This window comes from Alosa pseudoharengus, unplaced genomic scaffold (genome assembly GCF_046254945.1).
Source record: "Alosa pseudoharengus isolate Yale_2024_CS ecotype anadromous, Long Island Sound unplaced genomic scaffold, YU_APseudo_1.1 YU_APseudo_1.1_scf_20, whole genome shotgun sequence".
In the NCBI taxonomy this organism is placed as follows: Eukaryota; Metazoa; Chordata; class Actinopteri; order Clupeiformes; family Clupeidae; genus Alosa; species Alosa pseudoharengus.
In genome coordinates this window covers 26,657,409-26,678,054 of record NW_027468664.1, presented here as the reverse complement: position 1 = coordinate 26,678,054, position 20,646 = coordinate 26,657,409, and the positions used below count along the sequence as shown (strand labels likewise).

At 41.7% G+C, this 20,646-nt stretch overlaps 3 protein-coding genes across 3 annotated transcripts in view; all 3 read left to right on the top strand.

The window, feature by feature from the left end:
* cunh12orf56 (chromosome unknown C12orf56 homolog) overlaps nt 1–5,366 on the top strand; it is a 31,422-nt gene extending 26,056 nt beyond the window's left edge. The window contains exons 8-13 of the mRNA XM_076297403.1: nt 1–85; nt 1,190–1,292; nt 1,628–1,702; nt 1,987–2,064; nt 3,242–3,420; nt 4,182–5,366. The exon at nt 1–85 is cut by the window's left edge and continues 5 nt beyond it. Of these exons, the coding sequence (XP_076153518.1) occupies nt 1–85; nt 1,190–1,292; nt 1,628–1,702; nt 1,987–2,064; nt 3,242–3,420; nt 4,182–4,296 (635 nt within the window). The 3' untranslated portion in view covers nt 4,297–5,366. The remainder of the gene's footprint in view (nt 86–1,189; nt 1,293–1,627; nt 1,703–1,986; nt 2,065–3,241; nt 3,421–4,181) is intronic.
* Nucleotides 5,367–9,129: 3,763 nt separating this feature from the next.
* Nucleotides 9,130–14,592, top strand: ssbp1 (single-stranded DNA binding protein 1). Its single transcript, XM_076296974.1, has 7 exons — nt 9,130–9,194; nt 9,635–9,691; nt 9,918–9,975; nt 10,387–10,527; nt 11,275–11,362; nt 12,282–12,370; nt 13,701–14,592. The coding sequence occupies exons 2-7, from the start codon at nt 9,668–9,670 to the stop codon at nt 13,742–13,744; spliced, it is 444 nt and encodes a 147-aa protein (XP_076153089.1). The 5' UTR covers nt 9,130–9,194; nt 9,635–9,667; the 3' UTR covers nt 13,745–14,592.
* A 770-nt stretch (nt 14,593–15,362) lies between these two features.
* creb3l2 (cAMP responsive element binding protein 3-like 2) overlaps nt 15,363–20,646 on the top strand; it is a 38,755-nt gene continuing 33,471 nt past the window's right edge. Inside the window, exon 1 of the mRNA XM_076296973.1 lies at nt 15,363–15,880. Coding sequence (XP_076153088.1) covers nt 15,782–15,880 — 99 coding nt within the window. The 5' untranslated portion in view covers nt 15,363–15,781. The remainder of the gene's footprint in view (nt 15,881–20,646) is intronic.

The window sequence follows — 20,646 nt, the reverse complement described above, 5'->3', positions numbered from 1 at the left end:
GCACTCTCATTGTCCAGACCCTCAGTCTCATGTTCAGGGAGATGGAGGTGGAGCCAGCCAGACTCAGCATGCTGACAGCCAATCAGTGAGTGGGATGGGCAATCAAGGGGCTTGTCATAATTAATTTATAATAGGTTATAATAACACTGACAATGTCAGAGACTTTATTCTCCGTATTATAAATCAGTATAGCATCAAAATGAGTTTGAAGAAAGGGGAGGCTTTGTTGTTTGTTGCAGTAAAACTACAGGGTGCTCATCAAAATGGGTCTAGGTCAGTGTTTCTCAAACTTTTTCAGACGTAGGACTACTTAACCAATAAAAAAAGAAACGCATATTTAATATGGTAAACAACTCATCTATATTATATTTTACCACGTCTGCTCATGGACCACTTGGGATAGCTTGCGGACCACCAGTGGTCATCAAAGAGTGGATTGTCCGCACACTTGCTCCCATCAGGAATTTTTATTGAGTTTCACCCGTGTGTAACGTTTCGAGCTAAACGCTCTTCATCAGACTTGAATATCAGACAGACAGTCGCCATATTTAAACAAGTACAAAAGGTCACATGACCCATCAGAGTGATATATTTAGATAGATTTACAAAACACTTATATATACATATATCCACAACGTCATAATATCTACAAAACATGCACTTATAGAAAAACATTTATATACTATACTTTGTAAAAACAATTTATTTATATAAAAAAGTACAAGCTTCCACCCTATCAGAGTACTTGGCTGTGTATCAGGCCGCATTAGGCCGTCATAATAAGTAAACATGATATTGGCGTCTATTCAGTCTACAGGTTACTAATCATACATTTCTATAAAGGAGACTACCTTCACATTTAGAAACTATAATATATAATCATATCCAAAGAGCACTTCACACCGTCGAGTCGAGACATATCACAAAATCAGTTACAGAAAAGGCCTAATACTGAAGTCTTCATTTAAACCTTTAGGTGCCATTGTATCCAGTGTGTAAATCACCAGTGGTCCCCAGATCACACTTTGAGAAACACTGGTCTAGGTCATCAATGACAAAATTAAAAAATGTAAGCTCCAGAATGAAAAATACTGACTACATGCCATCTTCATACAGGAGGGCCTCAATTCCTTTGTTTATTCATTGGTAAAAGAACTCTATTGTGTTGTTTTCATGCTGCCCCTTGTAGGGGGGCGCTAACGGCGAGGCTACTGCTAGCCCTGGTGTGTGAGCCGGACCAGCAGGCCTCGGACTCAGCGGAGATGGAGCACAGCACAAACAAATGCACAGAGGTGAGTGAGGAGGACAGGACTGTGTAGACCGAAGGGTGGTGTGCTGCTCAGAGTTGTTTTGTTATTTTCTATACCTGCACAGGTTTGTGCTAAAAAGTTTCTGTTTATGTAGTGATGATTTCACTTTCACTTTCCATAGGGTTGTTATGGTTACACTGGTTACACTTTATCTACAGATGCTCAAATTATCAACAAACTACCTGATGATTCTCTGTTTATTGGTGGTTTTATTTTTTACCATTTGATGGCTTTATTTTATTTATTTATTTCATTTTTCTGCTTTGTCAGTGTATCTGTGGCTCACTCTGGTTGTGTATCATCTCTATCTCTTTCAGATGCAGATCTTGCAGGCCGAGTATCTGGCTGTGGCTGCTGCTCTGCTCTTTGAGATCATAGTGCTTTGTCAAGAGGTAGGGAATCCCACTATTACACACACACACACACACACACACACACACACACACACACACACACACACACACACACACACACACACACACATATGCTGTGCTGTAAACAAACAAATGCATCATATCATCAAGAAGAACTAATTAAATTGGTGTTACACTTTTTGTCACTTCAGCCTTCTTCTCAAAGTCCTATACTGTATGCTTGGGCCTTATATATATGACTTTTGTTTGACTTTTTGGTCTTTTTATACTCATTGTTGCACTGTTCTTTTTTGTCCCTAAAGGCTAGCCGTACACCAAGCATGGAACACTTCCTGACTGTTGGCTGGGTGTTGAAAACTCTAAAGCCTCAGCCTTCCACTGTAAGCCGAAGTGTAGTGCTGTGTCTCTTCCTGTCTCTCTAAGTCTCTCTCTTATCCTAATGCGTAACCTCCTATCTTGTATCGGACCCTTTCCTGATGTATAACCATGCGTGTAGTAGATGTCTCATCTCACACAAACCTGTTTGTCTTAGCTAATCCTGATCTTTACTGTACTGTAACACCGTCCGGCCTGGAGGATCAGTTGTGTAATATGGATTGATGGTAGCTCTGCAGGAGGGAAACTCTATAGGCTCAGAATTACGTTTACACAACCAGATATGTGACAGAGAGCAGGGGATCCAACACACTAGTGCTCAATCCATACCACAGATTCCACCACTCCTACAGCATTTATATTCATTCATATAGAAACCTTATGGGTTTTATCTTGTGGCATTTTTGGCACAATGTTACCAACAATGTTGGTCTGTTTTATTGCCTCTTGCATTGCCATCACATAGCATGTGCATCTTTTAACCCTTGTGTTATCCTCAAATCTTACCGACACTCTTTATCCTTGGGGTCAATTTGACCCCTGCTAAATAAACCCTCAGAAAATGATTATAATTCATATTGTTACCCAGTTTTTTTGTGACAGGTACTTAACAAGAGTGTGATAACCACCATCAAAAGCCCTACAAAACAATCCCACCCCCCCACACCCCTTTATGAACCTTGGAACCCTGGCTGGCAATATTGCCCATCCAGTGTCAGCAGCCCAAAGGCTTGCTGTTGCTTCCCCTTTTGACTTTTACAGTCCTGCCAAAATGACTTATATGTAATAAGTACTTGTGTATGTAATAATGATAATAACAATATGTTCCCATACTATTCAAATAATAATATCCATAATGTGTCAAATATTCATGTATCTTATGTTTCATACAGCTGGGGTCAAACTGACCCCAAGGAACATCAATGTACAAAATATTTGTACAGGACATTGAAAACATATTATTGAACAAATTTTATGCTAACCCTGTTGTACCCTTCAATTGAGGAAAAGTCATGAAACATGAAGCAAAAAAAAAAAAGTGAACCATATATTGCTTGGGGTCAAATTGACACCAAGGATAACAGGAGGGTTAAGAGATAGGGTCTATTCTGATTACTTCTCTCTCTCTTTCTCTCTCTCTCTCTCTTCTCTATCCATCTTTATTCTCTCTCTTTTCCACAGGTCCACTTTGTGGGCTACCAGACGCATCAGGTGGTTCTGGCTCTGTCCAGTTCCCAGGCCACTCTGAGCCCGTCCCAATCGGTTCTGCTCTACCAGCGCTGTCGGGTCCTCGTGGCCTGCCTTCAGTACAGCCGCATCCTGAGCGAGTTCATCAGGGCCGAGTTCAGAGAGGAGTTCAGGTGAGCCACTGGAGGACACACACACACACACACACATACACACACACACACACACACACACACACACACACACACACTGGAACAAGTGTATGCATCTAATGTTGAAACTGGATCCTTAAATATTTTTAAGTTAGTTTAAGTAATTGACTTTTCTCAAGTACCATATCACAGATCCCTTTTTATTGTTTTAATGTTGCGTCTCTACTCTCTTTTCTCCTCCTTCTCATCACCTCCTCTTTCTTCCTCTCTCCACTCCTCTCATCTCCTTCTGTCTTCTCCTCTCCTCTCTTCTCCTTTTCACTTGTCTCCCATTTTCCTCACTCCTCTCCTCTTCTCCTTTCCTCTCCTTCTCATCACCTCATCTTTTCTCTCCACTCCTTTCCTCTCCTCTTCTTTTCCTATCCTCTTATCCTCTTGTCTCCCTTCACCTCTTCTCCCCCCCCCCCCTTCTCCTCTCCTCTCATCTTATGGGGCAGCCGTGGCCTACTGGTTAGGACTTTGGACTTGCAACTGGAGGGTTGCTGGTTTGAACCCCGACCAGTAGGAACGGCTGAAGTGCCCTTGAGCAAGGCACCTAACCCTTCACTGCTCCCCGAGCGCCGCTGTAGCAGGCAGCTCACTGCGTCAGGATTAGTGTTGTTCACTGTGTGCTGAGTGTGTTTCACTGATTGGGATAAATGCAAATTTCCCTCATGGGATCAAAAGAGTATATATACTTATATATACTTATACTTCATCTCCTCCTCCTCTCTCATCTGTAGGTACTATGTAAAAGCATCAGGGTTTGTGGAGAAGTTGCCTCCCCACTACCCCATCAGTCTACCAGCCCAGCGCCTTCTCTCACAGCTCCACTCATTGGTGCTTCGACAGCCCTAAACTGAGCCCTGATTGGCTCAGCACCCACCTCAACACCACTGCTATTGGCTAACTGACTCCGGCCTATAGGTCACAAGCCACACCTCTTGTCTTTCATTCCAGGAATTCAGTGCATTCCAGTGTCACACAGTGACTATGACAGTCTGCTAGCAGTGTGTGAGTTTGTGTTAAGTGTGTGTAGAGAACTCTGTTCCACGTCCCACCTGAAGAACACACATGTGCACATGTAGTGAAAAGACGTCTGCTTGGACTATTGAACTGATAAAGAATGTGCTGAAATAATCACACACACACACACACACACACAAACACACACACACACACACATACACACACACACACACACACACACACACACACACACACACACACACACACACACACACACACACAAACACACACAAACATACATACACACACACACAGGCGTACACATAAAATAATAGAAGGACTCTCCAGTCTTGTGCAGCAAGTGGTTTGCACATTCATTGACCACAGATCTGATGGTTTGTTTGTATGTTTACATTATATGCTTGTGAATGTACATTAATGTCTATTCAGCACTTACTCTTATTACAGTAACATCAAAGTGTCTTCATTTGAGTGAATTTAGGCATGTCTGTCTCGTAAAGGTTAAAGTTTGGTGTCTTACTAAGTCGAAGAGCCCATGCCTGTCCCCCATTTGATTCCACAGCTGTGTTTGCGTGTGTGTGTGTGTGTGTGTGTGAAAGAGAGAGAGTGTGTGTTTATATGTGTGTGTACACAAAGAACATTTATTTTTGTACTTGGGTTGTGTTGATGGAATCTATTCTCTGAGAGATTATGCAGAGATAAATGTTCAGGGATGAGTGAAATTCATGAAATCTATGTTGCACTTAAAGGAATTATCCGGAGTAAAATGCACTTTAGATCGATTTCCGGATGATTGGGGGTACATACGTTGAGTTGACATCAAAATTATGTCATTCGGATGTGTTTTGAGAAAGTTTGATTGTACCGTTTTCAGTCACAACTCGTAGCCTGGAAGTGAGCGGGGCATTTCAATTGCGCCGCTACAAAACGCTATTTTTATACCTCTTCTACAGTTCCAAACAACATAACACTTACGTGGTAGTGACTAGAAGGTCCCTAAAGCCAAACCGAAGTATCCCGAGGACTTTATGTGGTCGAATAGAGAGTCCAGAATGAATTTCATCAAGCCAGTACCTTTCCGGAATATTCTCTTATACTCTTATTGCTGAGTGTGTTGTAACACGCTCTGGAAATTCACAATTTCGTCGCCGTTTTTAAAAAAAAAAAAAAACATAGTCCAGTATTTCTTTCGAAATTGAAATTAAGTTGTATGGACTGGACTATGTTTTTTTTTTTTTAAACGGCGACGAAATTGTGAATTTCCAGAGCGTGTTACACAGCAATAAGACTCCTACGGACTTTCCCCTGAAGGTGGCGGCAAAGATGGCTACATTTCCAGAAAGGTACTGGCTTGATGAAATTCATTCTGGACTCTCTATTCGACCACATAAAGACCTCGGGATACTTCGGTTTGGCTTTAGGGACCCTCTACTCACTACCACGTAAGTGTTATGTTGTTTGGAACTGTAGAAGAGGTATAAAAATAGCGTTTTGTAGCGGCGCAATTGAAATGCCCCGCTCACTTCCAGGCTACGAGTTGTGACTGAAAACGGTACAATCGAACTTTCTCAAAACACATCCGAATGACATAATTTTGATGTCAACTCAACGTATGTACCCCCAATCATCCGGAAATCGATCTAAAGTGCATTTTACTCCGGATAATTCCTTTAATCTATGTGTGGTTTTCATGTAGTTTAGTAAGTTATATTTTTTCGATAATACTGTCGTTTATTAAGGGTATACAGTAAACTACAATTGCAGTCAGTGCTAATTAAAAATTAATCAGATGGTTCTCTCCTCATGTTTGTGCAGCTAGCATGAAGATAAGTGCCCAGGAAATTAAAAAAAAATACTAAATAGCATTATAAAATCTTTGTAATAAGGGAAATATAATGCATAAAAGCATTTTCTGAAGTGCTTCCAAGTCATGATTATCCTCCTCTAGGAATGCGCAATAAAATATGAAGCAGTAATAATCTGTCTATCAAACCAATAGTTCCAATAGTACATCGATGGTTCTGTGTTAGAACAGATTATAGGGGTATTTTATGTTAAACTGTGGAACTGCACTCAATAACTATTTGATATATCCTCAGACTGACATAGATGACATATAGATGTATTTATAAGATGTTCATCAATTAAATTAACTAGAACTGAACCTCATCAACTGTTGGCTCTGTAGTATTGGTACCTGATGATGTATTCCTGAATCCTGTTCATTTTCAAGTGTTTCTGATTGAGATCCCCCCCCCCCTCTCTCTCTGTGAGTTGATCAATAAAACAGGAACTCTATGGTGCTCAGTCTCAAATAAAGATACAGAGCTTCATAACTGACTGGTTGTTTCCTTTTTAATTTACAGTATTTGCATTACAACGTTATATGATAGAGATGCACACATTCTACGACGAAGGCTGTGTGTAGGTTACTGCAACAACCCAGGAGACGTGTTTAATTCCTTGTGCTGAAGAGAACTTCCCACAGTGGCAACAACTGTCAACAGCAAAGCCAATTTAACTTTACACAACAGGAGGCAGGACATAACAACAATGGACAGTTGGCTGGCGGCAGTTGAAAAAGTGACACATGTTATACCCTGGATCTGCAAAGGTTGACCTACAATGATCCTTACAACATGTACTGCCAGAAATCTGAATGCACAACCAAAGAACCAAAGCAACAACAACAGAATCACAAACAAAGCAACCTTAGTGTGTAAAAACATCAACAGAGTAGCCTTGTGAACATTTCAATGCGGTTATCAAGCAGGTGTCCAAGAAGGTGTCCTTATCGCTGTTTAATTGAATTAGGCCCTATGGCACTTCAAGGTGACTTAGCAGTGGTGTCTGGTATCCTGGATCCACCTCCTCCACACTAATGATGCCAACAAATTCTTTGGTCATTCCTCTTCGTTGCTGTGGCCGTTTATGATCCAGTCAGCAACATTAACAAGACAAAATGCAAGCCCTTGATGAGGGCAGCAACAAACAAATACCAACAAATGCTTTGGCCGTTCCTCTTTGTTGCTGTATAGCTGTTTATAATTCAATCAGATTCAGCAACATAACAAGACAAAATGCAGGCCCTTACGGGGCACAAATACCACAGAAACACAGGAACAATTCCACATATCTCTGTGTCGGTTACAATATGAGTAACGTACTAGTAGTCTGTGAGCGCTTCAGCCATGGGTGAAAAGTGTGAAGAATGAATTAACTAGGTGGCGCTATACATGAAATGAGTGGTTATGGAATGGGTTGACATGGCCCCTTGAGATCAACATACAAAAAAAATGGTCCTCCTAAACCCTACGGTTCTCGAGATATTCACAGAAAACTGTGACTGCCCTACCCTCCTTTCGGGGGGTCCAGTCCAGCGGGGGGGCTACAGATCAAAACGAAAAATGATGGTTCCATGCTACCCTTGTGGGGTTACATGCCCACCAAGTTTCGTGTACCCCGGTCTTACAATGACCCGGGAATCCTTGACGGAAATTTGGACATGCGAAAAAGCATGCTTCGCTGCGCGGCGGTCATAAATATGGTATATAAGGCCACTGTTTCTAAACCTATAATTAGCCTATGAATCCCATAAGATTTTCTAGCATGGTGGCAAAGAGGTTGGTCTCCTCCACTGCACTATTCCCATGGGTTGAAACATTGCCGTTTTTTAGTCAAATTAAATATTGGCAGCTACTTCAGTGTGTGGACATTAAACACAAAAAAGTAAAAATGAGGTGTTATAATCGCAGGTATCTGTGACCTAACATAATCAAAACTGCACGAAATTGGAAGTGTAGGATCATTATGACACCCTCTGAATGCATGCCAAGTTTTGTGGAATTCCGCTCATGGGGGGCCACACAATAAAATAATTTATGTGTACATTTAGTGACCGTACACCAACAAGGATTCCCGGGACACTGAACGACTGGGGTACACAAAACTTGGTGGGTATGTAACCCCACATGGATAGCATGAAACCATAATTTTTCGTTTCGGTCCCGCTGGACTGGACCCCCGAAAGGAGGGTAGGGCAGACACAGTTTTCTGTGAATATCTTGAGAACCGTAGGGCCTAGGATGACCAATTTTTTTCGTATGTTTGCGTCCAGGGGTCATCTTAACCCATTCCATGTGCACACATGTGCATAAACAGATACACACGCACACACATTCACAGTAATGGGGGTGGGGTTGTATAAAATGAATTTTACATGTGAAATCTATGAACTAATCATGTTTTGGTACTTGTTGTCTAGCAGATACCCATGAGAATTGAGTGTGGATGATGCAATTTAGTGAGACAGTTAGAATCATATAGGCCTTTCAGCTTGATTTATTTTTGTGGAAAAAATGTGCTGGACTGGGCGGCGGTCATATTTTGTACCGCTCTGCGGTACATCTAGTTGTATTCAGAATCTGCAGATTTCATAGATGCTCCATTCATAATGCAACGTTTTACAATGGACTCCCTTTTTCACATTTTAATGTTTTCTCTATAAATGTACAATTAAAACATTGTACAATTTCGTTGAAAAAAATGCCTATTTATCTTTTATCACACGTCCCCTGTAGATTGCATCCCATACAGTCTATGTTGCATCCTTAGAGTAGGCTAGGCCTATTGCTTGCATTCAGTTTTTAAAGAAAGAGGAACATCCTCTGAAACGGAACAGTATTCCGGGGACCATTTTTAATGAAGGACCGGAAAAAGCGTGGGGTTACAGAAGAGTTGTCCATCGCGACTCTGCATGTAAGCATGTAAGTGGTAGTAATATTATGTTATTCATTGGTGTTGTGAACAGAAATGTAATTAAAGTTGCACCCAAATTATGTTAAATATTTGTACTGCATACCAAACGCATTAATTAGATAATCAATGGCTGCATTTTACACGTTACATATCAAGATGTTGCCTTGGTAGCTAGTTGGCTAAAGTATTGTGTTTGCCTGTTAACAGCCTTCACCCCTTTGCACTTGCTGATTAGGTCATTTAACCAGAATTAGTTCTCCTTTTCTTAATGTTCGTCTCATTTACCTAATGTTTGATAGGCGAATGCCTCTGAATGATGACCCTGCATAGGTTATTCTGTATCAGAAATTAATTCATGGTTTGCACTTCAGTTTTTTTTTGTGTCATAGTGTTAAACGGTTAGCCTAATATTAAAATGGAGAATGGTTGTTTTTTTTTATGTTTATAGTCAGGAGCTGTACGAAGTCCGTCCTCTCAAAAAATGTTCCGAAGCGCATCAGTACAGGTACGACCCCAATCACATAGAAGCTAACCTTGGATTATCCTTGTCTATTCCAGACTTTTTAATTGTGGCCGTCTTTTTGTATAGCCTATTGAGTAGACTGAATATAATGAATGATCTATGATTATAAATCCATTTATTTATTTGGATAAAGCATCTGCTAAATGAATAAATCTTAAATACATGTAAAAAATGTAATGCCTCTTTTTGCTCTCGCCCTTTTTTGCAGATATTTAGACAGTTTGTCCGGCACCAGGTGACAGATGCTAGCCTCATATTAGAGCGATGTGAGTAGTCTACACATTTAATGTGTGTGAGTGTGTTGCACAATTAACATCATGAATCCCTTGAATTATTCTGATCTGCAGTTGGAGGACTATGAAATGCTAATTTATCTGCCAGAATTCACTTAATCATAAACACACTTGCATAGTAGAAACCAGCTTCCCAGCATTGTATTGAACAATGGTGTTGAATTGAATGTTCTGTATTTTGGCAGTTATCAACCCTTGATGTTTTCAATCCGATATATCGTCACACCGATGTGACTGGAATGTTGGGAAATGAAAGTTCTAAAGAATATCAGGGTTCCATTGTATTCAACGTGGATTTTTAGAACCTTACATTGTTGCAGTTGTTTGAATGTTCAAAACTCCCCTTAAGTGGTTAATTCGTCACCTCTCCCCTTTCTCTCTCAGCCATAAATAAGGTGCAGTTACTAGGGCGGGTGGGGCAGGACCCCGTCATGAGACAGGTGGAGGGCCGGAACCCCGTCACCATCTTCTCCATGGCGACGAACGAGATGTGGCGCTCTGGGGAAGGAGCAAACACAGACACAGGCAAGAGATAAAAACAGTGATCACCCACATGTTGCATATGAGTGAGACTGAGTGCAAATCCATTCGTCCGTTGACCTTCACCTGTCAGAATTGTCATTAATAGATAATTGTTTGAGCCCTTACAAACATAGCTGCTGTTTTTGGACTGAAATTACAGTGCACTGGAGTTACAGTGATATTTTAGTTGGCGTAAAGTGGAGTACTATGTACTAATATAAGAGCAATATAGTTTTTTTCATGTCCAAAATATGGCATTTCCTGATTTCTTTCCTCCAAAACTGCAGTTTTGATACTGAGTACTATTTTGATACTACCTTGTTACTGAGTATCAAAATTGCAGTTTTGATACATGAAGTCATTCAGTTTTTTTGTCAGGGGGATTATGGTGTACTTCCATTTCATGCCCGTGGGTAAAATATATTTTTTCAGCTGTGCTATGACCTGATCAGAGGTTTGAATTTGTCACCCATTATGCAGCTTACACTGTAGCGTAGTGAACGTTTTTGTGTGTCTGATATCTTACTCAAGAGAGTGGCGTCATTTTGAGAACTGATAAACTTCTGGAGAATGGCAAAAAGCCATGATGAAAACAGCAGACAATGTTAAATATTAGGAAATGCCACAAATGTGCCATATGGCTTAAGTTCCACCTTGCAAAACAAAACTACTTCCTGTGCAAATTACTGGGACACATTAGTTATTTTCAGAAAATTATTTATTGTAACCAAGTTCCTCTTCCTCTTCCAGGAGACATCAGCCAGAAAACCACGTGGCATCGGATCTCTGTGTTCAAGCCAGGCTTGAGAGATGTGGCCTACCAGTATGTGAAGAAAGGGTCAGTATGTGTCTAAAGCAGTTGTTGTTGTTGTTGTTGTTCTTGTTGTTCTGCTATTTCTTGGCCACATGACAAAAGAGCACAGTATACACACTTAGCATATTTTCAAATATCTTTTATTATGGAAAGCGGCATTAAGTGTTAATGGTGATCAGATCACTGGCACAATTGCTGGCACACGAGAGCATGAAACCATCAAAACTAAAATGCCACATGGAAACAAAGCACCCCTGTCAAAGACAAACCTGTTGAGTACTTTGAAAGGTAAAATCAGGAGTCGAATACTTCACAAACGTAATGGAAAACATCGGCATGTTCCAAACAAGTGTCTTACCATGTAGCTCACCGTATCCGTTGGCTTGAGCGCTAAACAAATATATGGGTAGCTACCTAATGAAATGAAAAACCGTGGGTCCCAAGGCCAGACCAGTTAAGAACCACTGATGTAAAGTAGTTGCCTTGTGTATGAAATGCGCTCGTGGCGTTCTGGTTAGGGCCTCGGGCTTGGAACTGAAGGGTTGTCGGTTCGATCCCCGGCCAGTGGGAACGGCTGAAGTGCCCTTGAGCAAGGCTCCTAATCCCTCACTGCTCCCCGAGCGCCACTGTAGCAAGGCAGCTCAATGCTCCGGGTTAGTTGCTTTACCTCACTTTGTGTTCACTGTGTGCTCTGTGTGTTCACTAATTCATGGATGGGATAAATGCAGAGACCAAATTCCTTGTATACGCAAGTATACTTGGCCTAAAAACCTGATTTACATTAGCTTTCCAAAAAGGTGTCGTGTTCCTTTAACTGATTAATGAATTCACCCCTCCTAAAAGTAATTGGAAGCCCTCAAATGACCCAACCACGTTTCCTGTTCTCCTGTTACCTCGTGCGTTGCACTTGTCCCATACTGTCTTGTTGTGTGTGTGGTCTCAGGTCACGTGTGCTGGTGGAGGGCAAACTGGATTATGGAGAATATGTGGACAAAAACAACGTCAGACGCCAGGCCACCACTATCATTGCAGGTGAGCTCCTCTGGCAAGCTAACAAATAAAGAGTAAGAAATATTAGCTATGGCATGTATAGCTTAATGTGTGTGTTCATAGATGAAATTACATTGGCATGTAATTGAGTTCATTACCCCAACAAAGAACTATAGGAATCTTATAGTATTTTGGGACAATTGTTATAGTAATCTTACAAGAACACTATAGTTTATTGGAGTCTTATAGTATATTGAGACATATAGATGTACTCTAAGACTCTGCTAAAGGAACACTATAAATAGCAAGAATATTATAGAGGTATTGCAGATAGTATATACTGTATATATACTATTACTATAGTTCTTTGTCATAAAGGTAAGGGCATTTTACATCAAGAAAATTCATTGTTTACAATAGCCACATTTACATGGACAGTTTTTTTGTCATTCCGATTAAACTATTCCGATTGAAAATATTGTGCTGTCTGTTTACATGGGGTACGTTCTATTCCAATCAGGTGCTCTCAAGCGCTTTAAAATCTTTGATCGGAATAGCTGTTGTTGCCTACTTTTTGTTGAGAAGATACAGCAGCCAATCCGATTGACCGTATACATGGCTGTTAAATCGGAATCGGAGAGGAATACCTCTCTCATTCTGATTAAAATTAGATAAGATTCAACTTTATTGTCATTGTACAGAGTACAAGTACTAAGACAACGAAATGCAGTTTGCATCTAACCAGAAGTGCAGAAAAGTGCAATGTGATATACAATGTATAGACAGGTGGTGCATAGATAGGACAAGATATAGTGCAGTGTAGACACTAGACTAGACACAGTAGTATACAGTTGGTTTACAGGAGGTGGTTTACAGTACCGGTAATATAAATTAAATATAAATATGTGCAGTGTATTAACAGTAACCTTATAAGAACAGAATAAATATGGCTATGTAGTATGAACAACATGTACAGAATACAGATATCTGCAGCGTAGAAGCAGAATAATATTGATATATCCAGTGTATTAACAGAATATATTATAAGAAAAACAGAATAGCCTAAATATGGATATTCAGTATGAACCATATAGACAGATATGTACAGTATGCACAGCTATGTGCAGTGTGGTAACAGTACCATTGCAGTGCAGAAACGGTAACATCAGTAAAATTCTGATTGGATCAGGCATTTTTATTCTGATTGAGAGGTGTTTATATGAAAATTGTTATTCCAATTGAGCCGTTATTCCATTTCTAATCGGATTAAAAAAGTGTCCATGTGAGCGTGGCTATTGCTTGTTAATGTTTGATTTACCCCCTGTACACATGGCTGAACTCTGTTTCTCTCTCTACCCCTCTCTCTCCACAGATAACATTGTATTTTTAAGTGACAATGTCCGAGACAGAATGTGAAGTTGATCTCTTTGTTGGAGGGATGTAAACCATCAGAAGACCTTTTTTTTTCCATGTCATGTTATTTTCTTGTAGGAGTTTAGTGCCTGAAGTCCTTGGAGCTGTGATGGTTCCAAGATTGTGACTTTAACATGCCCCCTGTTCACCAACAGGGGGTGCCAACATACAGCACTTTGGCCTCGAACACATCTGCCACAGTATTGACACACCAAAGTACAGTTGGTCTGACCATATTTTGTTTGGATCATGTGAACAAGTCAGCATTTTCGATTATTATTGTTCTTGTCAAGATCCAGCACAAACCATAATTAGGAATTCCGCCCTGGTCTGACTCACTAGCTGTCTCTAATGATAAGTTATAGAGCTTTTGTTAACACTGGGAAATCAGTCCAAAAACAGATTTTTTTCCCCCCTTTTCTAATGTACGAGATGTAATCCAAATGCAGAAATGTGTTGTAGTAGGTCTCGAGAATCCTACAGGTTGTTTTTTGGCTAGCAATCCTCCATGAGGATCCAAATGCTTTCTAAAAGTAAAATTCATAGGCTGTGCTCATAGACAACTTTAACATCAAACTGACTAGATGTCTTCTTGAGTTATCCTCAGAATCTTTCGGTTATGTTTCTCAACCGTTAGTTTCAACACCTGGTGGGGGGTTGTTTTGCATGGTTTTGCTTTTCAGACATGTGAATATGGATGTGTTCACTGAAATAGCAAAGACCGACCGTTTCTGCGAAATCTGATTTATATTAATTCATGCATTTCATGTTAGACACAGTTTCTACTGACCATGTTAAACCAAGTCCTTGTATGTATTATGTGAAATATATATATCCCCTTTTTCCAATTATCTGTGGGTCCATGTGCCTTTTTTCTGTAAGAGAAAAGTTATTTAATGTAACATTCTTTGATGCATGATGTGAACCTGAAGACTTGATGGTTTTTGTCACATGGACATGATATTGCATCAGTCTTAGGATGGACCTATATTTCATATAACATTTAGTCTCCATTCAAGTGTGTGTGTTTAGCATGTGCAGCTGGACCTAAAGGATTTTGAGTGCAGTCTTTGGATTCTCCTCCATTTAGATTTAGTTTTAAGTATTATTTGAAGTAGTGAGCCACTTCTGGAAGCCTCTGTTTTGAAGGAGGTTGTATAAGGCGGGCACTGTCAGTTTGGTAGTCTTGTCTCAACTCAGTTTGTTGAAAGTTATGGATAAGTTCGTCCCTATTGGGCGTTCATGCTGTCTGTCAAACGATGCGAAATCGGCCGTAACACTGATTGGTTCTTAGAGCTTTCAGTCGGCTGGACCATTTGTTTGCATTCGTTTTGAAAGCAGCAGCCCATCTGATTCGTTTGCTTCCAAGAATAAGGACGGGGATTACGAAGTGTAGCCAACATAGTTTAGTACCACTGTTAATTGTTCATTTACCTAAGGTTGTCTCCTAAGACAAATATTCACGTTAAAAACATTATACTGTGGGTGTGTGGTGATGGCCTTGATTGTAGGCTATATTTACGGCTGTCGCATTCCTCGAACTAAATGCTATTGGGTAGCTCCACCTAAAATAATTGCCTCTCTCACGACTACTCCCACCCATTCCCCGCCCCCAAATTCCTGCTAGTCTGAGACAGGGTATCACCTCAACTCAAGAAATCGAGAGAAAGTCCGTCGTTGGTTGCATACTACAAGTCAGAGAAAATAAACAAGGAAGCGTCGGGGTTAATCTTCTATTGCCTCTTCACTGTCGTCTTTCCAGGGAGTCATTTTGCTTTGTTGATGTAACGACAAGCCATCCGAGTCGTGTGTCGCAACTGACTACGCAGTGCAAAGACTGTTCAAGTTATTAGGCTAATTCAACTTTTCGCTGACGGAAGGAAAAGTTGTTGCCGATTCCTGCAACATTTTATCACGCTGCGTTCTGGCAACATTGTAGCATATCTGCTTTCCTTTTTTGCTACATAGCCTACATTGATATCATCTGTTGAGAAGACGCAGGTTAGACAGTCGACTCCTAAGCAATCAACTGGTGAAGGCATGGAAATACTGGACAGCGCTGAACCGTTTTTACACTGGGATCGAAATCTCAGCGAATTGTCTGAACCGGGAGAAAATGACGGTGTTCTGTACAGCACTGTAAGTATGACTGAAACCTCAGTCTGCATCTGCTTCTATGTCGTTTTGGTCATTATCTATTCATAGGCCTGATTTTTAGCATGATATTTTGTTTGGTTTTGCGGGTGTGAAAAAAAAATTGCTATGAAAGGCCAGCTATAATATAGCCCATTGCATTCGTTATCAATATATTGCTGTTCAGTGTCTTGACACTTGTTGCACGGGTGGGCTGCTCAAGAAGACTATCAGGGTAGAGGTATTGAGCAAGAGTACGGTTGTGGTTCGGGCACGGAGTTCACAGTCCCTTTAATCAATCAAAATTTAAACGCCTTATACCTGCATACCTGAACAACCTAATTGCCTTCCTGATGTGATGTGGGTTTCTGAAGAATGCACGACCCACATTTCGCGGTGCGTTAGGATGTTATTGTAAAAGACCTTATTCAACAGATCACGACGAAGATAAAGGCGAGCAGCAGCCTAACAATTCAGTTTCAGAGGTCCGTGAAGTGGCCTACACATGCGTTCCATCTGGAGGAGGTCTGTACTTTTCGACTGTACCCAAAAGTACTGGAGTTATGTAATGATAGGTCTGTGTTCAAACTAGTATCCTCTGCAGACAGAATGGGGCCTCTCTATCTTGGAAGCATGGAGAAGTTTTTTGGGGAAGGTGTTGGTAGACAGTTTAGAGGGAAACTTTTATTTACCTTGTAATGCTTAATGGAGCACAAACTATTTTTAGAAACTCTTCCCCACCCATTTCCTTCATAGTAGAAGTTTAAGGGAAAAAACAAAGTTTATTTTGAACAGCTTTGAATTAAGACCCACATCACTCTACACTCTACAACCAGAAATCAGGGCAGAAAGGGTTTCGCCAGGCTAGGTTTTAAGTGCTTTTCAGGAAAATGTTGACGTTACTGTAGTTGTGGCGCTTACGGTTTCTCTTGTACACCACTTCTCAGTTGGGCCTTTTTTGCCTTTGTCTCTAATAGTATGGAGAGGTTATTTTTTGACTGCACCACACAGTGGCCCTATTGGCTTTGCACAGGGCTTCCCACCATAGATACACTGTTGGCCTTCTCCCTAGTTCTCCCCCTGTTCCCCTGATGCCTCTGCAGACTCTCTCTCTCTCTCTCTCTCTCTCTCTCTCTCTCTCTCTCTCTCTCTCTCTCTCTCTCTCTCTCTCTCTCTCTCTCTCTCTCGCTCTCTCACACACACACACACACACACACTACTACTACTACTACCACCAGACACTGCTCTCTGTGTGGACAGGGCAGTGTGTGAGGGACGCTTGCATCAACAGTGGCTAAAGTAAACCCTGTCCTGCACAAAATACACACACACACACACACTGAGACACACACACACTGAGACATACACACAGACCCAAGAGACCTGCTCACTCACACACAGAAGACATATGCGCACGCAGCACACACACATTGCGGGGTCCACAGGGGAGTGTGGCATGCCGGCTGAACTGAGCACACTTTGTGCAGTGGCGAGATGCCTGGTATTCTCGGGTGGCACGGGAACAGAGACGGCTCTTTGTTCAGAGTCAGAGTCTCGCATACTGCACCCCCACCACATCACACCCCCATCCCCATCTTCTCCTGACACACCCACCTTTGCTTGAGACACACACACACACACACACACACACAAATACTCTCACAGACTTGCACACACACAAAGTTTATAATAATTCTCACACATATCTCCCAACCTGGTCCTCTCCCTAAACACACACACCTACTTCACATCCTCCAAGGGTGTGGGGCCTGGTCCTCCCCCCCAACACACACACACACACACACACACACACACACACACACACACACACACACACACACACTACTGCACCTCCCCAGCTTTGGAGTCTGCTGCTCTCTCACTTTCCCTCTTATTCCCTGGGGTTTGTTGACATGGAATTCCTCACAACAATGCAAACTGTTCTCAGCTGCAGTGCTGGGGTCTCATACAACAACAACCCCCACATAGCTCACACTCACACACACATCCAAACACACACACTCTCTTTCTCACACTCGCACATCTGCATACTCTCTGTTTTTCTCACACACACAAACACACACACACATGCAGATGCGCTCACACACACATACGCTCTCCCTTTCACACACCCTAGTCTGGCTCCCTTGGGCAGCTGACATCTTGTTCTCTTGAGTTTTCCATGAAAACGGTCATGGCAGTTTGATGCGTTGATGTTAGTGACATAACAAATTAGTACATTAATTACATTTAATTCATTAATTAATGAAATTAATTCTGCTGGTAATATACTGGCCTTCAAGAATATATTGAATCTTTCTTAGACATCTCAAATATGATAGCTGTAGCTGACAGGTGATTATTCTGATCAGGTTCAAGGTCATCACAGGTTGTATACGGATAAAGCAACAGTACACTTACTTAAGAAGTTGACACACTATTGAGGTATATTTTTCCAGGCAAGTTTTGGTGTCGTGCAGAATCATCTTAATGGTATATGAGGTCATATGAAGGACAGATTAACACGCGTGCCATTCCTCTCAGGATTACACAGGAACAGCCCTCTCACAGCTTTCATAGGTCGGTACTGAACACTTGATAGTCAAGAGACATTTGTTAGCATGTTGGCAAATTAGCATGTTGTTTCTGCCACTGAGGCTCTTTGTGATTTTCAAAGATAATTTTGTGTATGCATTTTAGGTAGTTAGCTCACTAGTTCCAAACCACAGTTTGTGCTGATTCAGAAACGGGATGGTAAGAAAAGGTGTGTGTTGCCAGACAGGTTATATATACACTCAGGTATGTTTTTGTTCTGGCATTTATCCTTTGTTGTCACGGTGCGTGCTTGAATAAAGCTTGCTCTGCTTTTAAAGTCATAAATAGTGTACATTCTTCGGTGAAAAGTTATCAGTCATCATTCCTGGAGTTCGGACCGTGATGTCGTAAATAGTGTTTTTAAAAACTTGTGTACTATGTTCGGCTTATCACAGCGATAAGGGGGCAGGGCACGGTGGCTTGTATGTGGAACGTGACGTGCTGGAGAGAGGAAAACAGTATAGGAGGCATGGGCCTTTGCGCCTGCGATCCTCTGAGACAGTGCAGAAGGGTACGCTATGAGTCGAGATCAGTGCTATGTGGAGTGGGAGTATTGTGCCAGAGGTGTGTTCAGATTCGACAAGTAGAGGTGAAAGTTTTGTGGCGTTTACCTTGTTGCTGGACATTTTGTTCACAGTATCAAAGTGAACAACTGTCAATCTTTACAGAGAAACATTTGAATTTGAAAAGTCACACACACACACCAGCTCTCTGAGTTTCAGTGTCTGTTTCTGACTGAGAAGGAGGTGAAGTAGGTAGGAAGCTGTAAAAAAGTCAGTTCATGGTTCGTTCTTCCTTTTTTGCTCCTCCTCCTATTGCTATCTGCTTAAACCATTAAGTTCATCTTTTTCGTGTGTGTGTGTGTGTGTGTGTGTGTGTGTGTTAGCTGAATTGCATCACTTAAACGATTCTGTGGTCATGGCAGTGTCATGTCATGTCCTTTTGAATTTGAGAGGGAAGCTGGGCCAGATATGGGCCAGAGAGGTAGTGAGCGGTTGATAGAGAAATGGAGAGAGGGAGAGATGGAGAGAGGGAGAGATGGAGAGAGGGAGAGATGGATGGAAAAAGAGAGATAGATGGAGGGCTCAGACCAGTGGCTCTCAGCATCTTCACCCAGTGCGTAGTAAGCCACTTGGGAGTACTAAAGGATTAGCCTGGGAAAGTACATTAGCAGATCTGCCTCTCTATCTCCTCTTGCCCCCTCATCTCTCTCTCCCTCTTTCCATCTTTCTGTGTCTCCCCCGTCTTCCTCTGTTTTTCTCACTCTCTCTTATATCCTTTTTCTCTCTTCCCCCGCCTCTTTTTCTCTCTCTGTCTGTCTCTCTCTCCCTCTCCTTCTCTCTTATCCCCCCCCCCCCCCACACGCACACACACACTCACTCACTCACACACACACTCATTTCTTCCCATGACTGCATGCTAAAGTTATGCTACGCAGCATTTCATGCCAATCTGTGGACTAAGACGACCAGGGCTCCCCGCCCCCCGCCCCTTACCCCCCAGCTCCTCTTTAGATTAGATGGGTCTAACCAGGCAGTTAACGAGAGACAGACAATCACAACATGCCATGCCATGCCAAGCCTCTCTCTCTCTTTCTCCCCCCCTCTCTCTTTCTCCCCCCCCCTCTCTCAATTTCTCTCTCTCTCTCTCTCTTTCTCTTCCCCCCCCTCTCCCTCTTTCTCCTGCCTCTCCCTCTCTCTCTCCCTTTCTCTCTCATCAGGCACGCTGCCGTTACCTTTTGATCAGCTCTTAGTGAGTCGTTGGTCGGTGTCTTTTGCAGGCCTAAACCCAGAGGCTCTGATTAAATCTCTTAACCCTGTCCTCATTACCTTTAGGTCGACCATCAGCTCACTGGCCGGCTAATCAGTGATAGTCTAGAGCTGCCAGCAGCCTCATCATTTCCCTAATATGAGCCAGGAAATCAACAGCAATACCACCCCAAACAAACACAATACAACTAGACTGAGAGCTTTCCTCTCTGATAAAGCCCATGTGTTTCAATGAAATGGATCAACCAATAATTGTCCGCATCTCTTTTTGCAGTGAGAACTGAACAGTGAGGGACGATTGTCGCTTTTAGCAAATGATTATGTTTAAATAGTTGGTTTTGCAAGAATGGTAAACATTTTATTAACACCAATGAACTCTCAAGTGCTTAGGCTACCCCTATAAGAAAC

Bases quoted from the DNA above. Each gene is read 5' to 3' on its own strand.
- ssbp1 (XM_076296974.1), top strand. From the start codon at position 9,668: ATGTTCCGAAGCGCATCAGTACAG. The intron at 10,528-11,274 runs GCAAGAGATAAA...TTCCTCTTCCAG, and splicing joins AGGAGCAAACACAGACACAG to GAGACATCAGCCAGAAAACC. The intron at 11,363-12,281 runs GTCAGTATGTGT...GTGTGGTCTCAG, and splicing joins TACCAGTATGTGAAGAAAGG to GTCACGTGTGCTGGTGGAGG.